General features: G+C 37.3%; 2 protein-coding genes across 3 annotated transcripts in view; one reads left to right on the top strand and one right to left on the bottom strand.

Annotated features, from left to right (window-relative positions):
• Nucleotides 1–773: 773 nt before the first annotated feature.
• DIS3 (DIS3 homolog, exosome endoribonuclease and 3'-5' exoribonuclease) lies at nt 774–20,145 on the bottom strand. The gene is made up of 21 exons (XM_084201290.1): nt 19,871–20,145; nt 17,579–17,736; nt 16,671–16,864; nt 16,485–16,558; nt 15,272–15,439; nt 14,180–14,344; nt 13,156–13,269; nt 12,929–13,066; nt 11,784–11,930; nt 10,915–11,031; nt 10,027–10,128; nt 9,348–9,412; nt 9,166–9,250; nt 8,439–8,566; nt 7,915–8,001; nt 7,103–7,259; nt 5,317–5,531; nt 4,065–4,233; nt 3,527–3,685; nt 2,983–3,105; nt 774–1,084 (listed from the first exon to the last, which is right to left on the bottom strand). Exons 1-21 carry the CDS (start codon nt 20,114–20,116, stop codon nt 995–997), a joined length of 2,901 nt encoding a protein of 966 aa, XP_084057416.1. The 5' UTR covers nt 20,117–20,145; the 3' UTR covers nt 774–994.
• The window catches only part of PIBF1 (progesterone immunomodulatory binding factor 1), a 105,440-nt gene continuing 100,163 nt past the window's right edge, over nt 19,691–24,967 (top strand). The window contains exons 1-4 of one of the 2 annotated variants that reach the window (XM_084201292.1): nt 19,691–19,885; nt 21,342–21,657; nt 22,502–22,602; nt 24,410–24,608. In XM_084201292.1, coding sequence (XP_084057418.1) covers nt 21,406–21,657; nt 22,502–22,602; nt 24,410–24,608 — 552 coding nt within the window. In that variant the 5' untranslated portion in view covers nt 19,691–19,885; nt 21,342–21,405. Of the gene's footprint in view, nt 19,886–20,247; nt 20,546–21,341; nt 21,658–22,501; nt 22,603–24,409; nt 24,609–24,967 lie in introns of those variants that run through there. The other variant, XM_084201291.1, reaches the window with a different exon arrangement.

Here is a 24,967-nt window from a genome sequence, read left to right as displayed (position 1 = left end):
TAGTAATGTAAATTTAATGAACATTAAGAAGGGTAGCCCAAATTATGATGTGTTTCTGACTTTTTCTGAGTTACATGTATAATTTAAGATTTGGTTTTACTTTTTAATGAAATTTTTTAATTATTTTCACAACATGTTAAATGATCGGAGGCTTTTGAAGTATTCACAAGTAAAAAAGCAATCCCTAAAGTATTTAATTTTATCCTGTATTAGTATTTTCTTACAGCTAAAAAAAGAGTAAGAACAGAAATGGATGAATGTAAGAAGTGATTAAGGATGCTCCCACCCGGATTGCCTGTATTTTTTGTCCTGTTTTGTAGTCTTCAGTTAGGTAGGAAATATTTATTTTATGGAAACATGCCTATTTTTTAATTATGTTTGTACAACTGATTTGTAGAAGAAACCTGCTGTGCAAATTACCATGGAAATCACTTGACCATTCTGTTTCTGTAATTGTTCTTAATGCATTGGTTGGCACACATTGCACAAAACTGTCATTGTTTACATTAAATTAATATAAGTAGTTTTAACGAGAGTCCTTTAACATGTCTAATTGTAAATTGTGTAGTGAAACAGAATAAAGACATTTCTTTAATACCTATGTTGTTCACTTACTTCTTTCAGTTCTGAGGTGCTAAAGAGAATGCACCTCAGAAGTGCTGACTTCTATCAGCACTTCTATCTGATTCAGAAGTGCTGACTTCCATCAAACTCTCAAACCTTCCTTAAGGCTATTAACAAGAAAGTCTACAATCATTTCTTGACTTTGCAGAAATATTTATTTTCACCCACTGGACAAAGGTGTAGATATACATGATTTTAAAATTTGTTCTACATTCATCGTCATAAAAAAGTAGCTTTAAAAAAATTCTTTACAGATTATTAAAATGTGTATTTAAAAAGTAAACAAAACCTGCTTCTAGCATTTTTTTGCCCATAGGGAAAAATACGTAAATGCAAGTACTTGTGATTTCTTTTTAACTTTTACATCCAGCTATTTTTGTAACTTCTTTTTCTTTTTCTCTGGTTCGTCCTTGCTGCTTGCCTCTGCAGAGAGACTTGCACGCGTATCATTTCCTAATATCTACAGTAAGAAAAAAACAGAAATCAGAACATTTTTATTCAATTTTTGCTATCCTAGTAAAATCTGACTTTCCTTCTACAGACCTTTTACAAATACTGTCAACATCAGAAACTTCTGATTTAGATAACTGTCTAAAAGCGGGTCTATCATCTTAGAACAATCATAGGTAGAACACTCACCTGAAATAAAAGCTGAAAAAGGCAAAGAGAAGCAACAGCAGCCCTCCTGACAAAGCCAACAGGTTGTTAGCACCCCAACCATCAGCTTGCATTAGCCTTACTTTGTGTCTGTTTTCAAAGTGTCCCTCAGACTGGAGTCATGGCCTCAACAGAAGCTCTTGACAAGCCAGAGTTGGTGAGCACAAGCAGAGGGCAGCTTAGCATGTATGTGAATGCACAACAGAACACATGGGCTCCTCTCTGCCACATTTTTTATTGTCTAGTCCCCCTTTTTGAAATGACAGGGATTCACCTCAACCCAGGCTGAGGGATGGACAGATCAGAGCAGCCCTGCTGGGAAGCACTTGGGGCTGCTGGTAGATGAGAGGCTGAACATGACCTAGCGATGTGCACTCACAGCCCAGAGAGCCAAATGTGTCCTGGGTCACATCCAAAGCAGCGTGGGCAGCAGGGACAGGGAGGGGATTCTGACCCCACCTGCAGTGCTGCAAGCAGCCCTGGGGTCCCAGCAGAGGAAAGACATGGACCTGTTGGAGCAAGTCCACAGGAGGGCCACAAAAATGATCAGAGGGCTGAATGAAGCAGCTCTCCTGTGAGGAAAGGCTGATAGTTGGGATTGTTCAGCCTGGAGAAGAGAGTCTATGGAGACCTTTGAGCAGCCTTCCAGGACCTGAAAGGGGAGCCTACAAGAAGGCTGAAAAGGCACTTTTCACAAGGGTATCATCGAGTGACAGGAAAGGGGGGAATTGCTTCCCCCTGCCCACACTTGAAAGAGTGGGTTGCTTTAGTTTAGGTTTTAGGAAAAAATGATTTATTCTGAGTGATGAGGCACTGGAACAGGTTTCGCAGAGAAGATGTGGATGCTCCATCCCTGGAAGTGTTCAAGGCTAGTTGGATGGGGTTTTGAGCAACCTAATGTCATGAAAGGTCTCTGCCTATGGCAGGGGAATTGGAACTAGATGATTGTTAAAGGTCCTTGTGACCCAAACCATCCTATGGTTCAAGTTCATACAACAGCTTGAAGATCAGAATATGTTTACATGTGTTTGGAACATGATATATTTACGTGATTTCTCAAGGATAAAAAGTAATCATGTTTGACTGTATAAGCAGAAAGAAGATCTTGCTTACTTTGGGTTCTCTTTTTCCTCTGTGATAAGGGATACTAAATTGATGCAACCATCTGTTTGCCAAGGAAGTTACATGTACCTTACTCATGCAAAATACTTATTAGGCCTAAAGTGTGAGAGCAAGTGAAACTCCCTGTGTCCCAAATGCACAAAGAAGCTGGAACTGAAAAGTTTTGAGACAAGAGACGGTTATTAGGACACTACAGTTATCAAGAGATGTTATCAATGTTATCAAGAGAGAACTTTTATATTGTGGGAGTTATAAGACAGAACTGCCATTGACACCCAGCAATTATACAGAGCTGAGCCACCCAGCACAGTTACATCGTAGTTCACCGGAGTAAAGAGAACATCCTATTGAATTTTGGCAGATCTTCAGAGGGGCATTTGATTACAGAACTGTGAAATGCAACACATTACTGCAGAAAATCATCATCATTCCCAACAGTGGAATTATCCTGATGGGCCCAGAACAGAAGTTTAATTTAGCTAAATTATGTTTTTTCTTCCGGGTTAAATTTCAATTTTACCACTATGATTTTTTAACATTACTAAAGGATAATAGTGTTCTAAGAATTTTGTGTCTTACCTTGGGTTCTACCAAGACCATCCGCATTTTCTGATGTTGGATGTTGGAATCATCTAACATAATGTTCACTTTAACTTTATCAAATACACGTAAGGTTGTGTCTTCCACGGTAAGTGATGGCACCTGAAAGTTCAGATTTTGTATAAATACTCACTATTTGCAACAGCTTATGTTTTTATGCAAATAAATACCTTTGTATAAAAATAGCACTGTTACATGTAAATAAAATAAACCAAAAACTACTATAGTGAATATTCAGTCTTGTAATATGTGATACATGCATTTTCTGCAGTAACTAATCAGATAATTAGATGTCAGTACTATCTGTTACAGAAACAAATTCCTGTCAGAACCTACTTATTTAGACTTACAAAGACTAAAGTGGCATTCGTGACTACTAGAGATTAATGAACTTGCATTTAGAAAAGCCTCTCTTACCCTTCTATATCCAAACTAGAATAGAGTTTAGTCATTCTGCTTGCTTACCAAATCAAAAAATAAAGGCGTTTAAGAACAAACCTTAAGAATAATAGTAAGAACGTACCTCACTGTTGTACTCCAGTTTTGGTGTTGGTTTATCTTTTTCTTCAAAGAAGACTGTTCCTTCTAACCCATACTTGGGAATCAGAACCACAACTGCATTTTTTCTTACGAATAATATATATGCATCTTCATTTACTACTCCCTTGGTTTTGAAGAAGAGCTGTAACAAAACCAGAACACACAAATAAGAAAAAAACCCACTAGAACATTCCTTCTGAATTACAAATATACTATCTCAGAAAAATAAAACATTCAAATATACATCTATACTTAGTGATAATTACGCAGCATATCCTGAAAGCAGGTTTGAAAAAATCTCATAAACCTCATAACATTACTGTAGAATTAAGCAGTCATATTTATAAAAGCACAAAAATAAAAGAATCTTCAAGATGCCATTCCGAGTTTTTCAGAATGAGCAAAATAATGTTTTAAGCTTTTTCTCAGAAGCATCCCTCAGCCTTTATAATTTCTGTACTCTTGCTTGGTTTTGCCCTTGCAGTATCCATAGTTCAACATAACATCTCAGAACTACTTACCTGTGTATGGAATGCCACAGAGGCTCTTTGTGCATATTGTGCCATTTTATGTCGGTAATTGAGATTTTTACACATCTCTGCCAGTTTGTGTTTATCTGTGAGTTCTGGGTAAGTACTGTCTGCTCCTATGGCCACTGCCAAAAGCCGATGCACTATGATATCAGCATACCTGCAAAGATGAGGTTAAAATCATCAGTGACATAGTGAGACATAGTTTTACAAAATTAATAAAAGAGTTTCTGAACATACGTTGGGTTTTGTGAATCTTACAGATTTAAGTTTTTGTAATAATGACCATCTGCTGGCAACTCCCTCTATTAATCCACCTGTCTGCTGACCAAAGATGCATTGCAGAGCCAGAACACTGTTATAATATTTGCTAAGATCAATTTTTCATTGTGCTAGAGAAAGAAACAAAGTTGTATTTTTAGACTAAAGAATGATCTTTCACCATGGCATTTTAAGCCAATCCTTCTTCCCTTTCCCATGAAATTAGACAAATTTAGTGTAGAATAGTATTTCAATGCCATAGATCTGCAAAGCATAATCACATTTGAACTTCTTGTTATGTAACTTATTAGAATTTCAGCAAGGACCATTTTAATACATCTGGTACTTCAGCGAGGAACTTTTTAATAGATCTGGTAAGAACTAAAATTTACCATTTGGACTCCTAGAAATTCTACAAATTATCCATAAAAATGCATAGTTATTTTAATCCACGTCCAAGAGATTTCACTTTAAATGTTTCTAAGGAGCACAATAACAGTTATTTTCTTCAAAACTCACTGACATCTTGGTGAGATGAAAAAACTAACATACTTTTCCAAGAAGTATCATTTTATTGCATGCAACAGCTGCCAATAGCAAGTTCCCAGTTACCAGTGTTTTCATATGGAAAATTCAGTCTCCTAAATATTTAAACACAGTTTCTATCTCAAAAATGAGCAAACTCCGCCTCAGTCTCTGGCTAAGACTACTGCCGATTGACCCCAAAGTGCATTTCTATGCCAGATATGTGCATTAGAGATACATTCCTATAGTATTTTTTTTTTGTTACTAAACACTAGGAGTTTTGGACAGTAAACCTAGTAGTGTACATGAAGATGGACTGCTACATAAGCCACTGCTGTTTTAACTGAAATCTAATGCTGAATAGAAGCTTCCTTTTTTTTAAATGCACAACACCATCATTTCTTCACAAATAAATAACTTATTTATTTTCTCTGAAACTTTTCTAAAATACAGGTACCTTCTAATAGGTGAGGTAAAGTGAGTATAAATAGGTGAGGCTAAACCATAGTGATGAAAATCATTATCCATTCCCGAGCAGAAATAAACAGCTTGCATCATGCAGCGAGTGGTCAAAATTCTCAGCAGTGTGTTTAGGTAGGGGAATGTAGGAGATTCAGCTTTGTCTAATGATTCAGCTAAAGCTTTTGCTGAATCTGTTTTAATTTCTAAATTCTGAAAGGAGAGAAAAAAAGAAAAAAGGTCAAGCATTACTAGCAAGTATTAAGAATATAAGCAGAAATGTAACAGCCACATCTAGGATAATCTTAACAACTGGCACAGGTACAGCACCTAATAACACGATGGAATGCTACTACTACTACAAAAGCAAACCAACAAAATCCATCCATGCACAGGTCCCACCCTCATTATTACTAGTGTATTATGCAAAAAATGAAATGCTGAGTCAGTAGCCTAGAATTCAGAAAAGACACCTATTCTGAACTAAAACATACTTTATGCCAATATTAACAAGGTTTTATTTCCTTTGGTTTGATTTTTCTATCCCTTTATTAAATCAGAAAGAATGTAAAAAATCCCCATGTGTTTATGCCACACAAAGATTCTCATCCAAGCACAAGGTAAGTAATTGACTTTATGGTAATTCCTCTGCAGAATTATTATCATGTATACTTGGAAAAGTGCAATGTAAAACTAGTACTGTGTATGACATTTTTTGCCCTGTTTGCCAGTGCTCGCTGATAAAAATTCAGGTAATGCGAAAATACATAACGCATTTTTAATTTCCAGAAACACAAGGTAAATTTCATGACATGATCGGTTGAATGCTCTTTTAGTCACATACAGCACTGACAATAAAGTATGATCCAGAGATCAAATGATGCCTGTATTATGGTAAGATAACTGCATTTTTATTAAAAAATTATAAATAAAGCATATTAATACCTAACTATGATGGTTGTGTCAAAAGTGGTAAAAAAGCCACTTTGGTTTATTTAAAAGAATGTTTACCTATGCAGAGGGATTCAGCTTTCCAAATAAAACAGTACTTAAAAAATAATTTTCAGAACACAAATTAAATAATTATCATTATTCCAGTTTTACAGCAGTGGAAAATTAAATGGGCTAAGTTTAGGCTTGTCTATTTATGTCACACTGAGAGAATCTGGAAGTTTCTCTCTAGACCTTAAGAAAAAAAAAGGGGATTGGGAAAGAGCTGAAGGGAAAGGAAATGTGAATGTACATCACAGTAACTTCAAATTTACAAGTTAAATAAAGGATGCTGAAACTGGAAAACTAATTTTTTCTGCTCAGACTCAATTAAATTAGACTTGTTTCAGGCTAAATAAACCTCTAGCTGATCTATGGAGAAGATGGAAACTCTAAACACATTTTTTTAATTTCTGACTTTAAGAGAAACTTGTTATTTGATATGACTGATCAATTTTTAAGTATCTCAATAATGTATGTGATCCAAAGCCAAAAACTGCTTCAAATCACAGGTGACTTGTTGAGGAGACACATTCACAGCTCACAAGTGCTACAATGTAAGACTTAGAAGAGTGGCATGTTTTCTTTACCTAAGAAAGATTTTAAAAAGCACAACATTCTTCCTTTCACCTAGAGGTACAATTATCCTGCTACAAATACCAGGGATTTCAAAGCATAGCAGATACACTTTTAAAATACTGCTTTCCAGCCCCTATTCCTAGGTAAGTGGCCAACCAGAGATAGAATACAGTTTTTCATAATTAATTCACTTAATTAGCATGGTAAAAACTTACCTTGGACTTTGCAGCCTTTACAAGGATGTCATAATTTGATGGGGGAGGAGCAGGATGTTTCCGGAGCAAGGCAAACTCTGGGAACTCATCATAAATTTTTTGTGCTACAGAAATATTGGCAAGCAACATGAACTCTTCAACCATGGAATTTGTCTCTCTATCAAGATAAATTTATTGTATTGTCAGAAAAGCATTAGACATTTACTTTGAGTGCCTAATGAAGAAACATTCCACCATCCTAAGAATGTTATATAACATTAACTACTAGTTTTGATCATTTATACAAGTAGGCAAGCGATTTTAAGACTAAAAACAATGCTTACAAGCTCCAAATACTAAGTCAGAAGAAAAAAAAATCCTGAAATATTCTAAAACATTAAAATCAAGAAAAATACTCATTAAAATGCCTGAAAAAAACAACATATAAACCTCTTGACTTCTTCCTACGAATTTCACATATGAAGCATACAGTTCAAGACTTGCTAAATAAATACTGCAGTAAAATAGAAGAATTCTCTTACTGAGGATCAGCTTGACTAAAGAGGTTGTGGACGCTCTATCATTGGAAGCATTCAAGCACAGGCTGGGTGGGGTTTTAAGCAACCTGGTCTAGTCGGAAGTATGTGGGCCCACAGCAGAGCGGCTAGAACTAGGTAGGCTTCCAAGGTCCCTTCCACCTCAAACCATCCTTTAATTCTATGACTGCCCTGCGCTGTTACGGGAACTTTGTACACCCTTACCTAAATGTTGCAACTTAAAGACGTCTTTAATTCCATCCCTACCCAGAATTACCTAACAAATAAAACGCATACTTAAGCTCCTTAGTCTGCAGATCGATAGGATCGTGAGTTTCACTGTCCATGTGGAAACGAACTTCTGGTGATGCAAGTGTCAAGGCTCTGCAACACAGTAAGTGGTATTAAAAAATTACAGTGAAGCAGACAGAGCAGCTGAGCTGCAAGCCTGTAACATCCTCTGGAGTTATCATGACACTATAATTTAAAATTGGCAGAAATTAAAAATAAAATCATGGAGTTAATGTTCAAATACACAGGAAATGTCATCGAATACACACCACAAAAGCTCCTAAAATTTCAAATGCTACCCTCTAGTTGTGCTTTTATGACTCTGTGAGATCAATATTGACTGATCTTGTGAAGAGAAAGTTAATATCCCAAATTTATATATTTTGGGAAATATGGATAAGCATTCTTATGCAAATCAAAATGGAAAAATACTTCTCTTTCACAAGTTTTTCACTAGAAAAATGGACACAGAACCATAATATATTCTGACAGCAAGAAGAGTCAGGTAACAGGTACATTGCATAGCTTACCCATTATCAATTCTTTTCTTCTTCAGGATTTTTGCTAATTTGTTTAGTCCACGTAAGCTGGTAGTAATATCGTCATTCATAGTTGCTGAATCGATTCTCATCTGTGCTTCAGCATATGTAAGAGAAGCCTTAAAGAGGTGTAAAAAAACAAGACATCATGATACATAATTGAACACTCTAAAAAAACAATAGTTCTGTCTTGCAGAACATGCAGCTTGCTGTTGTAACTTGGTTCACAATAATACAAAGCTTTAGAGTCACTCCCTAAATGCCTGTTATTCACAAAGAATAAAGGACAAATGAGGACAGATCTATGCAAGATATTAAGATATACCAGGCATTTACAATGGGTTTGTTTTGCTTTTTCCTGCTGATCATATGTGTTTTATATATTGGAAGTCTAATTATTAGAAATGTATTGAACATCTTGAACATCCACAGAATCCACTGAATTTAACTGATTAGCTGGTACTTATCAGCCACGTCCTATATGCATCATACACACAGTAACTGCACACATAAACACTTCAGCCTTAGAAGCTGAGAAGAACACTGAAGAATCAAACATTTTCTTTATTTTTAGTATTTCAGCACCATTTCTAATTCAAAAAAAATATAAATCATTAATCAGAAAGAAAACTTTATTATCAAGTCTGTATTATAAAAACTATGATCAACAGTGTACAGCTTTTTAGTTCAGAATTATAGTAATATTCACATGACTTACCTTGGAATTAATAATACTCTTTGTAAATCTGGTTTTTAGAATTTCAGCTTTATGGTTCATTTCCCATATGCATGAAAATGCAAGCCTATGAAAGAGAGAGAGAAGAAGGGGAAAATCTGCTAAAATCCCCACATAAACAGTAGTTTCTTGCCAGGATCAAAGTATGGATCATAAACATATACCTGTCCACATTAGATCTCAGAGAGCACAAGTTGGAACTAAGTAGCTCTGGAACCATATCAATCCTCTGCAAAGTAAAGAATAAAAGTTAGTATTTTAACTTTCTGATTTTTATTGTAAAAAAAGCTTAGAGATATTTTTTCTTTGGCCAAAAAAGCTCAGATTACTGAAAGAAAAGTAAGCTACTTTAAGAAAATTCATTCCAAGATTTATTTTAGTTATCATCTTTTTTTAGTACCAGTGATTTCTGAAAAGAAATCATGGTCTGGAAGAAATAACCAGGACCATGTAAATCATGGACCATGTAAACCAGGACCACAATAAATCTACAGTGTTAGTGAATGCAATTCAGGGGAACCTTCAGAGATTTAGCAATCACAAAAAACATAAAAACCAATGGAAAAGGCAAAAGCAGGCCATTTCTTCAATTTCAGACTGGAATAAAAACAGTATTCCAGTTTCAGAACCACATGCTAATAATGCTTCAAACCAGAGTTGAATGGGATATTGTCCAGATAGTGGCTTTTAAAAGATAAAACAGAAAATGAAATTGTTAGACAAATTGTCTACTTTTTTTTTCTCCTTAGTTCGGAGAGAATGTCTCGACTCCCAAAAATTAAAAGAGGAAAGCAATGAAAACCCAACCACTTAATCATACAAGAAGATGTAGAAAATAATTACTTTTTCACAGAGATACACTGTTGTTCCTCTTTTTACTGACTCCTCATCCAAAGCATTTCCTGGGCGAATAAAATGACTGACATCTGCAATATGTACACCAACCTAAAAAACAAGCATCACATTATGCATCTCATGAAATAAAAACAGTTTTCAGAGTTGTAGAAACTTTCTCACATTTTTACAAACCAACATATCCATTCCCAGTTCCTTTCAGCAGCTCCCATATTTTGTAATAAGAATAGTTTAAACCTATCATACTGATATTAAAAAAAGTGAACAGTTCCAGCAATTATTAAAAAAAAAAGGCATTTTTATATTCATGACCAATTCAGCTTTTCTTTGAGGGCCCAAATAACCTCTTTCATGCAAATTTGTTTTTGCTTTTCTATTTGCTGGACTTTCTAGTCTGGGACACCCTACTATTACAATTTCAAATTAATTTCTAAAGAAGACAATCTGACTGAACCACATATAAGGGAGCAGAGAGCTAGTGTTAAGCATGTAGCTCTTTACTGCCTTTTTAAAAATAAAATAGTAACCCCACAGGCATCACAGCAGTAGCTTAGTTTTTTCTTTTTTCATTGTTCCTTATCCTAGCTGTAAATATCCTTGTTTGTAATACTTAGCTAAAGCAGTAAATAAATTTTATTAAATTCTCATGCCAAATGAGGATAAAGCAGGGTGAATTTAGAAGACACTAAATTCCCACTTTTGACACTGATCTGATGCAAATCAACTCCCTTTTTTTATTACCATCCTGCAGCTGTGCAAACACCATTAATTTCTTTATAACAGATCTGCAGCTTCGCATGTGTCATTTACCACTACAGCACTGTTTTTAAAAGAAAGGAAGAAGTAAGTAAATAAATTACTAGACTGATACAATACCTCTAGATTTCCATTTCCTATTTCTCTACAATGTAATGCATCATCAATATCTGTACAACCAGGAGGATCAACACTACAAACACTGAGATGCCTTAAGTCCTCCCTGTGTTTCATATCCTGAAATTTAAAAGAAACAAGAAGTTGTTTTCAAGAACACCTTCCTTTTCCAAGGAAAAATGATCATTTGAGAAAGGCACATTATGTAACATTTTCCCCAGCAACCAAGCATTATCAGAATCTTTATTTTGTTTTGGGTGGTTTTTTTGTTTTATGACAAGATCAAAACAGATATGCAGAAACTACAATGATAGAAAAAACAAAACAGAAGATGAAGTGCCATTTTTTTTGTTTTGTTTTACAAAAATGAGGAAGAGTAACAGAATACAACTATAGTTTCATCACAATCTCAGAATTAGCAGGATGAGGAATTGAGATTTTTTTGAAGTGAAATTTTGACTGATGTCCAGCTGAATGACTTCTCTTGGATATGACTGCTCTGAAGTCTAGCTTTCTAAGGCTTAGATGTCTAGATAATTGAAAGGAAGTGCACACTTTGGAAGTATCTATCCTTCTATCCTTGCAAAATAGCTATCTCTCTCCTTTGGAAAAAAATTTATTTTATCTTTATGTTCTTTTACAAAACTAGTATCATCTTTATCTTAAAATACTTAACCCCAACATAAGCATTTAGCCCAAATACAAAAACTTGAAGAGGTCTTGTTTCCATAGGAAATCTAGCTAAAAGTTCCCACTAAGACAGAACAGTCCTGGACAACATATCTCGTCTATTTCTGGGATATTCAGGAATGTCACACTTTGCATTGAAGGGGAAGGCACAGTAATTACTACAATAATTTACAAATTATTACCTCTTCTGTAATGCTCCATGGCATTTTTGGTAGGAAACTAAGAACAGCCTGGGAAAAAGCCTGGTGAGGGACATCATGTTCAAGCAGAAGAACTTCTGTCTCTGTCTCTTTATCTCCAGCGCTTCCCAAATTCTTTACAAAATGACCCTGAGGAATAATACAGGTACATAAACACACACACATATCAAATAAAACCATTTGTCCAAGAGTCAGTATTTAAGAACATTAACCCTTAGGTTATTCTTGTATTAAACCACAGTAGAAGCTATCTTTTTTAATTTGGTTAACTTTCTCATCTTTAAGAGAAATTTAATTTTAAACATTTATTTAATGTAGTAAATCTGAACTTAGTCCATCCAGACTCTTTTCTTAGAATGGGTCTAAATTCTAACACAATTAAGACTCCAAAACTTAGAAACGTGACAATTTATGCAGGAAGGAAAACCACTGCTGCAAAAGCAGCAGAACTAATAAACATTCATTTCTCTATGCGTTTGCCTTGTGCCACACATCTCACACCCTAATACCACATTAACTCTGCCTTCTCCCCCACTTCTCTGCAGTAATGCTGTCTTTGTCTTACTGCTTCTTCCATCCATCCCATGTTCCCTTCATTTCTCTAAACTAGCAGGAGACACCCATGCTCTGCTTCACAACCTGGCTACTGTTCAATACAAATGGAAGGCAATGTCTTCAGTTTCTCATACAGTCTCTATTATTTATGTTGAACTTTTAACTACTTTTACCCTACTGGCAATTTGATTGCAGTGGGTGCATTTATGAAATACCTGCTAGAGCAGTGATTGGTATGTGTGAATGAGCAAAATCAGAGTGAAAGACTCACACCTCTAGGAACCCAGACTTAGGCCCCTGGTTAATCTATACAAGCACCTTAAGTAGCACATATATGTTCACTGCAGAACTGGATGAGTAAACTTTTTAAGTATGATAACCCCATAGCTGGTTGTAAGTGCAAATTAAATCATTTAGGGACTTCCTTAATTTGCACCATGAAATGGCACTCAAAGAATTCAAACCTCATCTCAACACTGTTTGCGGTTACTCAGTGTTGCAGATAAATATTTTACCTAAGAAACACAAAAAATCAGGTAGTTAAAAGTTCAGAAGAAAATGCCTAAACTTACATTAGGATACCTGGAATTCCTGGGCCAACCGTCAATAGCAACAATTATTCTTTGTCCTTCCAATGTATCTGCTTGTCTGGTTTCTATTCGAATACGAGGAATTCTGCGATCAGCTGGTGTAAACAAATGGCGCCTTGCCTATGGACAACCAGAAAAACAAACAATTAATTTCCAAACACAGAAGAAAAATCAACCCTGCACTTAGAGTAACTGGATTATTTCCTCACCTCTTTGATCTGTGACTTGGAAAGCATCCCACAATATGGCCGCCAGTTTCGTTTTATAATGCCCACTACTCTTCCCGTAGGCCTCAGCATGTCCTTGTTAATGGAAGTCTTCAGCTGGTAGAACACAGGTTAAAAATACAAAACTGTCTGAAATAGTGTTCAACTACAGCAGGTAACTTAAAACTTAGTAGCAACATTTTGTAATCCATTATAAGGACATAAATTCCATTATGACTTTGTAAATAGAACCTCCTGTGCCTCCCTGTGCTTTGCATGCCTTTTAATATTTTCAGCATGTGACACGACAGAAATCATCACATCAGGATATGATGTGACTTAGCAGAGACAGTGAGAGAAGACAGCGTTCTGCAGCCTTTTTCTGCTATTCTTCATTTTTCTGAAAGGATTTCCATTAAGAAAATCCAAACAAATAATATTTTCCATGTTATTTTACAATCTATTATTTTAATTTTTGGAGTCCTTTTACACTGCCTGAAAATTCTCCACATAATTATTAAAAAAGATTCCTATGAAATTCAGTGGAAAGATAATAAGTGGATTTTAAAGAAATTATCTTCTTGTACAGGGCATACATGCATGTGCAGGCATGCACATTATGTGGAATGACTGCAAGACTCAAAAATATTTTACAACAGGTTCCAAATGTATATATTGCCTATAAAAGGTGACTGTCAGCATGATAAAACACCTACTCTAACAAATCCTAATCGGCATATCAGTAAATACAGATTTACATTATTACATGACTACCACTCAGTAACTTTTAGATTCATTACGCTTAATAAAGTAATGTGGGAATTTCTAGCAGAGACTAATTTAAAATGATCCATTTTATTCACCATCATGTATTTAACACAACTGTACAACTCCAATTAAGTTTTATGATTTTTGTATTCACATTTTCTAAAGAGGATATATAAAGCTAAAGCCTAACACTGCCAGGGTACCACAGATTTCATCTCTTTCATAACACCACAGTTAAGAAAAATTATTTCTTTCATACAATGTTTTCTTTCTCCTCTTCATTTTCAATGCTCTCTTCATTCTGGCCATCGTCCTGCAAGACCACTGAGGATGGTGCCACCCATTCATCTTTTGCCAACAGCTCCACGGCTACAATATCTTCATGAATTGCTCGGTTTAAATGTTTCAGGCCCTGTACAATTATCTGGATTTTTTTTAGAAAACAAAATGGAAATGCAAATATTCGTGATGATGAAAACAGAAGATCCAAATCTAGAGCAGTGTAACAGAAGAGTAAACATGTATGACAGGCTTTACATTCTAAAGAACATTTTAAAGTACGGTTGTGATGCACTTTTTTCTTCTGCCAAGGTTTCTTACAGTACAGATGATCTTATTTCAAGATTCCAATTGCTTTTATAAGAAATACGTTTTCCCCCTGGTTTTGATTTTTTTTAAATTTTTTATTAAGTCAGACAATCCTATTATTGCAGGATAAGGGATTCCACATACTACTGAGAAAGAGGAATAAAAGAGATACAAGAAAAGTACCTCCGGCTGCCACAAATAGGAAGGGAGGAGACAACTGCCACTGCTTGGAAACAGTGTCTGTACAACTGCACCAATTGAGAATCCAGTGGGCAGACAGATGGATTAACTGCTGGGTGGGAAACAGCCCATCTTCCCTCACAAGGAGGGAAAATACAAGGGGGAAATAAAGCAGAAGAAACCCACAAGGTCTAAGGGCTCATGACTGTTCATTTCCCGGAAAATCCTCCTATACATTTTTTCCTTTGTCTTTCACCATATATTTCAAATTGATTTTAAAAACTGTTAAGAGGTCAATTGAATTATTAACAACCAAGACTCATCTTTGTTTTATCAATTACTTTATCAAACTGTAATTTTAAATACATTATTTTTTTTTCAAAAAGAGCACAGTCACCATTTCAGCAGTCTATATCCATACAAATAAAAAATTAAAACATCAGCACAAACAGAAAAAAAACCAGAAGGGTAAAAAATTACTAATATGCTCCATTTTAACATATGCCACCATGAAATAATTTAATTTTAAGTAATTTATGAGGCTAGTTAAAGTTTACTGTATGGAGGTAAAATTAAAACTCACCTCTTTGTTTTCTTCAGCATCTCCATGAACCCAAACCGTAGCTTCAAGATAATTCTCTCTGTTTGCCCTGTAAGTTCCTTGTAGGTAAATACCAGTTTTTATTCCTTGCTGCAATTTGCTAAGAGGAATATGCTCTGGGAATATTATTTTTCCACCTTCTATTTCTTTCTTTAAGAAAAAAAGAAAAAGAGGAGAGGATATTTTCAGTATTTTATATTCATGTTAATTTCAATAGCGAGCTCTGGAACACAACACACTCAAGCTAACAAACTCCCTAATTGTAACTGTGTCTAGATATGAATATGCACAACAATACAAAACTATTATTAAGCAGTACTTTTTCTAATGAAGCATCAAAAGCATAAAACTGTGGCAATTCTAGGAACTTTTCTTGCTTTCCTGCAGTTACTTAAAAACATGCTGCACAATTTTATGTTGATTTGGATATAGTGACTAAACAGATACTTAAAGAAAATATTAGCATAGTAAAGAGTATGGCACACAGTGTATGTACTGTAAGCTATAGGAAACATTATGAAAATACATTTCTGTGACCAAAATTTGGACCAATCAGACAATTGCTTACACCTGAATGACCTACAGTTAACTGCTGAGAATACCTGAGCTCTCTTTCTTCCCACTCTTGCACAGAGCTCTATTCTGTTAAAACTAACTCTGATGAAATTAACTTTCCTATTTTTGGGTGAGTGTTCAGTTGAGCTATATCAGTTGTATATGAACATATGAGTCTTGATTCTGATAAACACAAAGCACAAGGAAATAGAAGAGGATGTAGCTCATATATGAGCTGCAGCCTGCTTTTATGTCAACTTAACTAATAACCAAATTAAAATGCTTTTGATTAGTAACTTAGATTTTCCAGCAGACACAAAACAAAGATGGTTTGCAATATATTTTGTTTTCATTTTGTTGTTTCTGTTATTATTCTCATCTTCACAACAGTTATCTAAAACAACCAGCCTTTTACAGATAACAAGATACATACTAACAGGCATATAATCAGAACTGAAAATGGCTACAATATTTCCTTTTTACTTTTCAGTTGTCAAAAAGTTAAATTGCCAAAATGGCAATGAAGTCCAAACTCCTTGTATTCTAAACTGATGCCAATATCCTGACACACTGTTAAGTAATATTGTACTACAAGCCATTTGTGATCAATTTATTTTATAAAAAGAAAATAAAAACATACCCCTTCATCAGATACACAAGCAAGACGGTCTACAAGCTCAGGATTAGCTGTCAAACTTTTTATATACTCCTCACCTACAAAAGCACACACATAAATATTTATGCAAGAGATGCATAGGATTTAGGTATCAAGTGACTGCTCAGTTTATTTGAGCAATAAATTAAACATATATAATAGTTCACTTACATGTATAAGCAGTTATTCCTTCCTCGAGAGCTTTCTCTTTATTAATTCTGTCATTTGTTAAAAAGATAACTTGAATCTTTTCCTCATCCTCTATTTTCTTCAAGTGTTCATTGTACCATTTCACTGCTACCCGAATGGCTCTGTCATTGCGGTCATTAGCAGTTTCTCCCCGCTTCTGCTCTATGTACGTTTCTCTAAATAAATTTTAAAAGCAAAGGGTGGTGTTTGACAAGCCAAAACAAATCCCAGCATCCATCTATACTTAAAATTTTCAGACAAACAAGATCAAGGCTGTTAGGCCAAAAGCATCATTATTGTACCCTTTGTTATGTGTAACACTCATTAGGCCACTGAAGGAGATATGGGTAAAGGAAAATAGGAAGGAAGTGTTAATTTCTAACACAACTTTCTCACAGACAATTGAAGAGGTTTGCATTCAAGCTGTAAGAACTATGAATTCAAGATTCCTTGAACTATGATACTGCAGTATTGAAAACTAATTGTGGGCACAAATAAAGGCAAATTAATTGCATCTCCATTTCTTAGATCTTTCTGTCACAAACTTAAAGGATTTTTGAATTCTGCTACAGACTAAGCTAACAATATTGGTAAAGCATTGGAATATGTTTAAAAGGGACACTAAAATGGAAAATCAGTACCTTATTACTCAAGATAACAGTGCTAATTATTCAATATTCTAACCCCCTTTACATAATATATGGATTTATACCAATTATAGACAGAAAAGTGCCTGGAACACCAACTACTTCTCAAAAGGATTCCTTAGAAATATATAGTTCTATGACACTAGTGTAATTTTTCTTCCAGTCCACATGTTCCAGTTTTGCTTCCCATTTTCTTTTACTGGATATCAGCACAACTTTATTATACCCCATTGCACCCCTTACCTGTGATGCTCATTGGTGAAAGAATAGAAATGTTTTTCTTTGTTTTGAATCACGTCCCTAATTCGCTTGTACACTGGCGCACTCCGATTCCTGACTTCTTGTAGGACTGTCTGCAGCACAATGACATTCTTAATAACAGGATCTTCAAGGATATCAATCTGAGGAACAAAATGGAAATTAATCAAAATTGTTGTTTAATTCTATCCAATAACAGGACTTGAAATATTTCCTTGGCTAGTACATGAAAAGCTAACGTGAGTATCGAGTGGCTCTCCTTCTGCCTTTAACCCTCACCACTGAAAAACTGGACAGTGTATGAAGTTGCTTTCTCCTCCTTGTGGGAAAAAAAAAAGTCAAATAGAATTTTCCAGCCTCTTTGTGACATAAGGATTCTGATTTCCAACAAATTCACCCCCCAGCGTATGCAGGATTCCAGACAAATGTAAGGCCGAGTGTACATTACAAATTTTGGTTACATAAAAGGGGTTCCTATAAGATTTACCCTTTGTAAACAAAATGCAACTATGCGTAATCTGAAGGAAATCTGATGTAAAATACCTTCCTCTGTGAGGAATGCAAGCCATAAAATGGTACCCAACAACTCTTACACAGCTGATGTGCCTATGATGTGTAGGTTTGAGTTCTCCAGAAACAATCCCACTGTTAAACTGAAATTTTAACTTCCATGGAGTCAAATCAATGGGCATTCTGCAAGCTGCTCTCTGCTTTTGAGAGACCTTTTCCTTTTTTAAGGAATTTTGTTAAAATTTTCAGAATTATTCTTGCCAACTACTGACATCAAGACCGAGAAATAAATATACACTAAAAATCCATCTAATCTGTCGGAGGAAAAAGATGGGACCTAACTTCCTAACCTCAGAGCAAGAAACTGTGCAAACCCACGTGCAAAATGAGACAGCCATAAGGCTCTAGAGGGCACAGCTAAAAGAATAAAAAGCAATACCAGACCAAACTCCTGTGAATCTGATGATTACATGACCTGAAAGATTTAGAGCCGTATTCATAGGGGAAGAAATCCAGCATTATTATATGCGTAAGCTGAAGCACCAGACCAAGTCTTACTATGGCAAAACTGTTTCAGTTTCTGGGCAAAACCTTTCCCTCTCCTTACCTAGGCTTCTTAATCCCCATTTCTCCAGTTCACTTCAGCACACCCTGGTACATTTGCAGAGCATTCTATAGGACTCACATACAAATTTTACCAACAAGACACCAAGAAGTCCACTTGTGAAAGGCTGAAAACATCCCTTAACCTGCTGTTTTGAGACAAAAGTCCTTACAACTTTCGGGATCTCTGCTAAAACACACAAGTGTTGTTCGCCTCTCCAGAGTACTCCATGTCAGAATTCATAAATTAGTTACAGTCTCTGATGTGTACAGGGCTGTTCTACCTTCTATACAGGCATTCAAAAATAATTAAAGGAAAAAGTCAAACATCAAGCTTGGGAATTCCTCCCAGCCTCAAAGTGTACTGTCTGCCCTGCTCAGACCCAATTCTCTGCACAGCTGTGGATGGGCTGCAGAGTGAAGTTGCTCCCGTGCTTCCAGAGTTGTATATGGGATGATTTTGCACCTTCTATTCATTACATGAAATTAACATCACAGTAAAAAGAACCTAAACCTACACCCTGAAAAGCAGAAGAGGCATTTAGAAAAATTCAGCGACGACAGAAGATCCAAAAATTCAGTGACAACATGAAGATCCCAATCGCTACTTGAGAGTCCACCAACTTTCTCTGCTTGAATTTGAATACCCATACCAGACCACAATGAACAAAGTGAATAAATACATACATACATACATACTGTTCTTTATTCCTAGAATTCAGGCAGAAAAAAAAAAAAGAAGAAACCACAAAAACCAAATAAAAGAACAATAACAAAAACCACAAAACAAACAAACAAAAAATCACACACACACTATCCCCCCCTATAAAATTGGAACACGGTCTAAGACCAGGTTCGCTGACGCCGCAGCCTTCTCCTCAGGAGCTGGCGGGGAAAGACAAGACTACCCAGGCAGGGATCAAGCAGCCACAGGAAAGCCGGAAGGAGCCAGGCCTGCAGCCAAACGCGCCCCTCCTGCGCGACACCGGAACCCACACGGGAACTTACAGCACGCTTAACTTGGCGTAGGGATTTAACAACACCGGCGCAGGGAAGGCTGGAGCCTCCACATGGAGCCCGGTGGGGCCCAGAGAAGGCAGCGGCGGGCCCTCCCCAGCGCTGAGGCGGCCACACCATCCCTCCCTCCCTCCCGGAGGCGCTCACCTGGTGCAGGAGCAGGTTGGTGTCGGGCAGGAGGAAGTGCGGCCCGGGGCAGAGGCTGCTGGCGGGGCCGCTGGGCCGCGCCTCCAGCCCGGGCGCGCTCCCGGTGCCGGTGCCGGGCGCGGCGGGGGGGCAGAGGCGGCACGCGGCGGCGCCGCACGCGATGTCGTCGCGCAGGTAATGCTCGCGCACCACCTTCACCACCGCGCCCGCCCGCGTGCGCTTCACGAACGTCCGCGAGGTCAGCATGGCGCGCGGGGCCGGCGGGAAGCGGCGCGGGAAGCGGGAACGGCGCAGGAAGCGGCGCCCCGGTCGCCGCGGTGATGGCGTGGCGCGCGGCCCCGCCTCCGCCGCACTGATGGGAGGCGGAAGCGCGCGCGCGCGTGTCGCGGCGCCGCTGCCCGGGGTGTGTGGGGCAGACCCCAGGAGTGGCCCGGCCCGGGCTGCTGCTCCCCAGCCCCCGCCGCTGCCGAGTTACCGCCGGGGCAGCTGCCCGCTGCCTTCCGCAGCTCCGGGCATCCTGCGGGACGAATAGTATTCCCTCTTCCCGAGCTGCCCCCGGCTGCCGTGGGGAAGGAAGGCGGTGGTGGCGGCCCCGGGAGGGCAGCCCGGCTGTCGCTAGCCCGGGCTCCGAGCGCGGCGCCTCCTCTCCCTGCTGGGCTGTGAGCAGCGCCGTCTGTAAGTAGCAGCCGTGGTCTGTGCCAGGTGGTTGTAAAAGTCCGGGTGGCTGCTGGGTCCTGGCGAGTACAGCGCAGCTGCTGCTGAGAAGGCAAAGGCCAGCGAAGTTTGAAAGGAGCTTGTAGCTAGGTCGGGCCCGGACTCTCCTCCCGGGCGCCCAACCGTAGGATAAGAGAACAAAGCCTCAAGCTGCAGCAGGAAGAGTGTAAGGTTGGATATTAGGTGGATCTTCTAAACAGGGTGATGATGAGGCATTGGAATGCGCTGCCAAGGGAGGTGGTAGAGTCACCGTCGCTGGAAGTGCTTAAGGAAAGACTGAACATGGCACTGAGTGCCATGCTGGAGTTGAGGAAGGGATGGATATTCAGTTGTAGGTTGGGCGCGATGATCTCGGAGGTCGTTTCCAGTCTGTGTGATTGTGTGATCAAGGTATTCCTTTATCGTTTTCTCCAGTAAGTCGTGTTATGCCTCTTACAGAGCACTGTATACACCTCGTGGGCCTCAGGAGTTTTCAGTGCATGTGGTTTTGACAGCATGCATATCTTTATTTAACTATAGCAACATACTAGTAAGCCAGATTCACACTGGTATTTAGGTTACTGTAGTCAAAACAGTTGATAATGGTTGTTCAGAAAGAGGGTCCTCAGGCAGCAGGCCTCCGGAGCTTCTCAAAGTGTTTTTCTTGGTTGAAAAAAAAATGTTCATGTGATACTGAGAAACATCACTTGCCTAGTGGTCTAATGTGGTGGTTAGTTTTTCATAATGACATTTCATTTAATTGTTTTGTTTCCTGCAGTTGATTCTTCAGGAGGCTCATCTCGTGGTATAGCTGAAAAAAGCTTTGTGAATAGTGGGAGAAAATGTCACATAAAAGCTCCAAGATAATCAAGAAAGTAAACGTCTCTAGCTCCTTGGAATCTGAGGATATCAGCTTGGAAACCACAGTACCAACTGATGATGTCTCTTCCTCTGAAGAGAGAGAAGGTACTGTAAAAATCACTAAGCAGCTGATTGAACGGAAGGAGTTGCTGCATAATCTTCAGCTGCTTAAAATAGAATTATCGCAAAAAAACTTGATGATTGACAACTTGAAAGTTGAATATTTGACTAAGGTAAGTAGTCTTTTTCCTTTAATTATATAATCTTTTTTTTGATTTTGGTGCTTTTAAAGTACGATAGAAACTTCTGCTCTGAAAATAATTTATTTGAATTATATGATGGAGATCTACTTAGTTGGTTTGGGGATTTTCTTGGTGTGTTTTGTGTTCTTTCATGAGAAGAAGGGGAAACAAAGATATAGAAAGCTCCTCTGACTTCAAGTCATTTTACTTATAAATAAGTAAGGGAGGATCTAATTAGTTTTACCTTTCCTAAGCACAAAGGAAAAAACACCTGTTTTCTTTCAGAAATGATGAATGATTTTGTGACTTACGTTAGTAGCATAGCAGGGCTTTGAACCTGAACTTGTGGAGTACTAGAAATGATGATCTGAATACTCTTCAGTGCTTTATTAATGAAGATAGGGACAGAGTATACCAACATGCTAACAGTGGATTTTGTTGTGTACAGCTTGCATGAAGGTGCATGAAATTAAGAAAGGTGTAAAAACATTGCCACGTTTGCGTGCTGTTCATTTTTACATCATACAATACGCTAACTGGTTTTTATTGGCTTTCTGCTCTGAATTTAAGCCTAACTTGAAATTAGTTGAACAAATAGGTATTTGGCTGAAAAAGATCTGTTTAAGAACTAAGCCTTTTTTTATTTTTATTTTATTGGGACACAGTCCGTATCATATTCTGAAGTATTTAGAGGTCTTGTTAGACAGCCGTTATTACACTGCCCACAGCATTGGGATCTTCATCTTTTTATTTCAACTTGTTGTTTTTTGCAAAATAATTTTTAAAAATTAATATGGTAACTTATTTGTTTTATACTCACATTCTTCATATTTAGATTGAGGAGCTAGAGGAGAAGCTTAATGATGCAACCCATCAAAAGCAGCTGTTGTCTTTACGACTGGATAGTCAGTTGGCATTACAGCAAGAAGATGCCAGGTATGATGGAAGTAAAATTAAGAACTTAATCTTTAACAAATTCATGAGTTAATTTGAATTTGTGTAAATAAGTTATTAACAGAAACAGATAATTATTAGTTGCAGGAATAGGATTTCTTTTGCAGATTATGTTAGTGTTTTCATTCTGAATTCATATATTTAATTTACATATAAGTAAATTAGAATTAAATTCTCACTAGCTGAAGTTTGTGGGCTTCGTTTTATTTTACCTAAATTCAAAATTTAGTAGGAAGAGGTAGTAAAAGTGTTCTTAAAACCAATAAAGGGCAAAAGGACTAGGCAGAGGTGACAGAACTTCCATCAATTTAAACAGAATTTTTAATAAATGCAGCATAGAAGACTTTGGAAATAAAAATGTGTAATGTTTAGCTTTTCCCATTAGTACTTACTATTTGTCAGAAATACTTTCGGTTGATGATGTAGAAACTCACTTGCCATGTTGTTTTTCTGAAATATTTAGAGTTAACCTGAAAAATAGACTGGCTAGCAAGCTTCTCCAAACCACTTTGTCAGTTAAGCGTGAAATGTGAGTTTCCACACCTGTGAAGAAAGAGCATTACTTACATAGTTACATGTTACTTACATAGTCTCATGTTAAAGCACAGCTTACAGGATGTGACTACTTCCAAGTACTATTCTGTAGTGAGGCTAGAACAGATTTAGGGATGTGGAGCCAGACCTGAGATTAGTTCTAGCAAAGTCTTTCAACTGGGAGCAGCTTCTGGTCAGGAAAACATTTGTCTCTCTGTATGCTTCCACCACAGTGACATATTTTTATGCTGGCCATACTTGAGTTATCAAAGGAGTGCTCAGTAAAAAGGTACTGATGTGCAAACTGTTCCCAACCAAGACTACTTTTCCCAATCTTTTCATTAGTTTTTTTGTCAGGCTTTTACTTAACTTTTCATCCTCACCCTAATAGAATTGTAATAGAATTGGAGTGGGTCCTTGTGTGATTGCTTTGATGACCTCAGACTTCCTGTTACCTGTACCCTGCCGGTGGGGTAGATGTTGCCTTGTAGTACTAGCTGGTATTTTTTTATTCCTTTTTAAGTAATGCAGAAATTACCATGTTTTCAAGAGTTGTAGCTAAAAATTAAAAAAAAAGTAGGTTAGTTGTCTTTGATTTAAAGAAAATAAATACTTCTAAACGTTATGAACTGATGAGCAGTTTCTCTTGCTGTTTAAAACCTTATCACTGATGATAATAGTTGTATGGTGTTGTAAGGCTGCTTGTTCTATTGTAGTAGTGGTTGTTTTGTTGCTGTTTGTTGTTTTTTTTCAATAAAGGACTCCAACTTCATATATTACAGTGGTTAGAAAATTAAGGGTTGATATAACTGTGCCTGTGCTGAAACTTGGTAGGACCCAAGTTCAAGTGATTTACCAGCTCCTTGGGGCTTGTGTCAAAATAGATTCTACTTTTTTATGTTTTTAACCTTTTAATTGGCAAATTAAGTTTTAATTGGTAAATAAAGTTTTTGACCTTTAAATTGGTAAATAAAGTTTAGGTAGAAAATCTCCACATATGCTGACTTGAATTTACAATGATCAGATTCAACTTTGTGTTGTCAATGACTAGAAAGTTCCTGGCTTTTTATATATGTTGTATCTGATATGACTGTTTAACCATGGTGGTATATATTCTGGCACTAATTACCCAATCTTTGTAAATTTTTCCCTCTACAAAATGAGCAGAACTCAGTTCTTTGCCAGGGTATTTTGAAGCTTTGTCGCTTGTGTTACTCATTATCTGGTATCTTCTGGTTTCAAATTCATCTTGAAGGAAACATCAGGCTCTAATGAAGCAAGAAATGGAAACTATTTTATTGAGACAGAAGCAACTGGAGGAAACAAATTATCAGTTGAGAGAGAGGGCAGGAGATATCCGTCGTAGCTTGAGAGACTTGGAATTAACAGATGAATGCTATGAGAAACTAAAGTCTCTTCCTGAAGATCAACTTTCTATCCCTGAATATGTTTCAGTAAGTATTGGGTTTTGTACTGTTTTAAAATAAAACCTGTATCTTGGATCTGGCTAGGACAGAGTTAAGTTTCTTCTTAGCAGCCTGAATCTTGCTGTGCTTCACATTGGGGGCTGAAACAGTGTTTTGGCTATTGCTGGACAGTGCTTGCACAACATCAAGGCTTTCCTTTTCTCCCATTCTGCCTCCCCCTGCCCCAGCAAGCTGTGAGTGCTCAGGAGATTGATAGGGGACACAGCTGGACAGCTGACTCAAGTGTGCCAAGATAATATTCCATACCACAAAATGTCATACTCACAACATAAATAGGAGGTATAGGAACAAAGAGAAGGTGGGGGGGCAGGGGGTGATGGAGTGGT

The sequence above is a fragment of the Fringilla coelebs genome (assembly GCF_963513975.1).
Source record: "Fringilla coelebs genome assembly, chromosome: 2".
NCBI lineage: Eukaryota > Metazoa > Chordata > Aves > Passeriformes > Fringillidae > Fringilla > Fringilla coelebs.
This window is presented reverse-complemented; position numbering and strand designations above follow the sequence as displayed.

Excerpts from the sequence above, each read along its gene's own strand:
- DIS3 (XM_084201290.1), bottom strand. The coding sequence starts at position 20,116 with ATGCTGACCTCGCGGACGTTCGTGAAGCGCACGCGGGCGGGCGCGGTG. Across the intron at positions 17,737-19,870 it reads CCAACCTGCTCCTGCACCAG|ATTGATATCCTTGAAGATCC; the intron begins GTGAGCGCCTCC and ends TTTGTTCCTCAG. Across the intron at positions 4,234-5,316 it reads TTTACCTCACCTATTAGAAG|GTATGCTGATATCATAGTGC; the intron begins GTACCTGTATTT and ends TCATCTTTGCAG.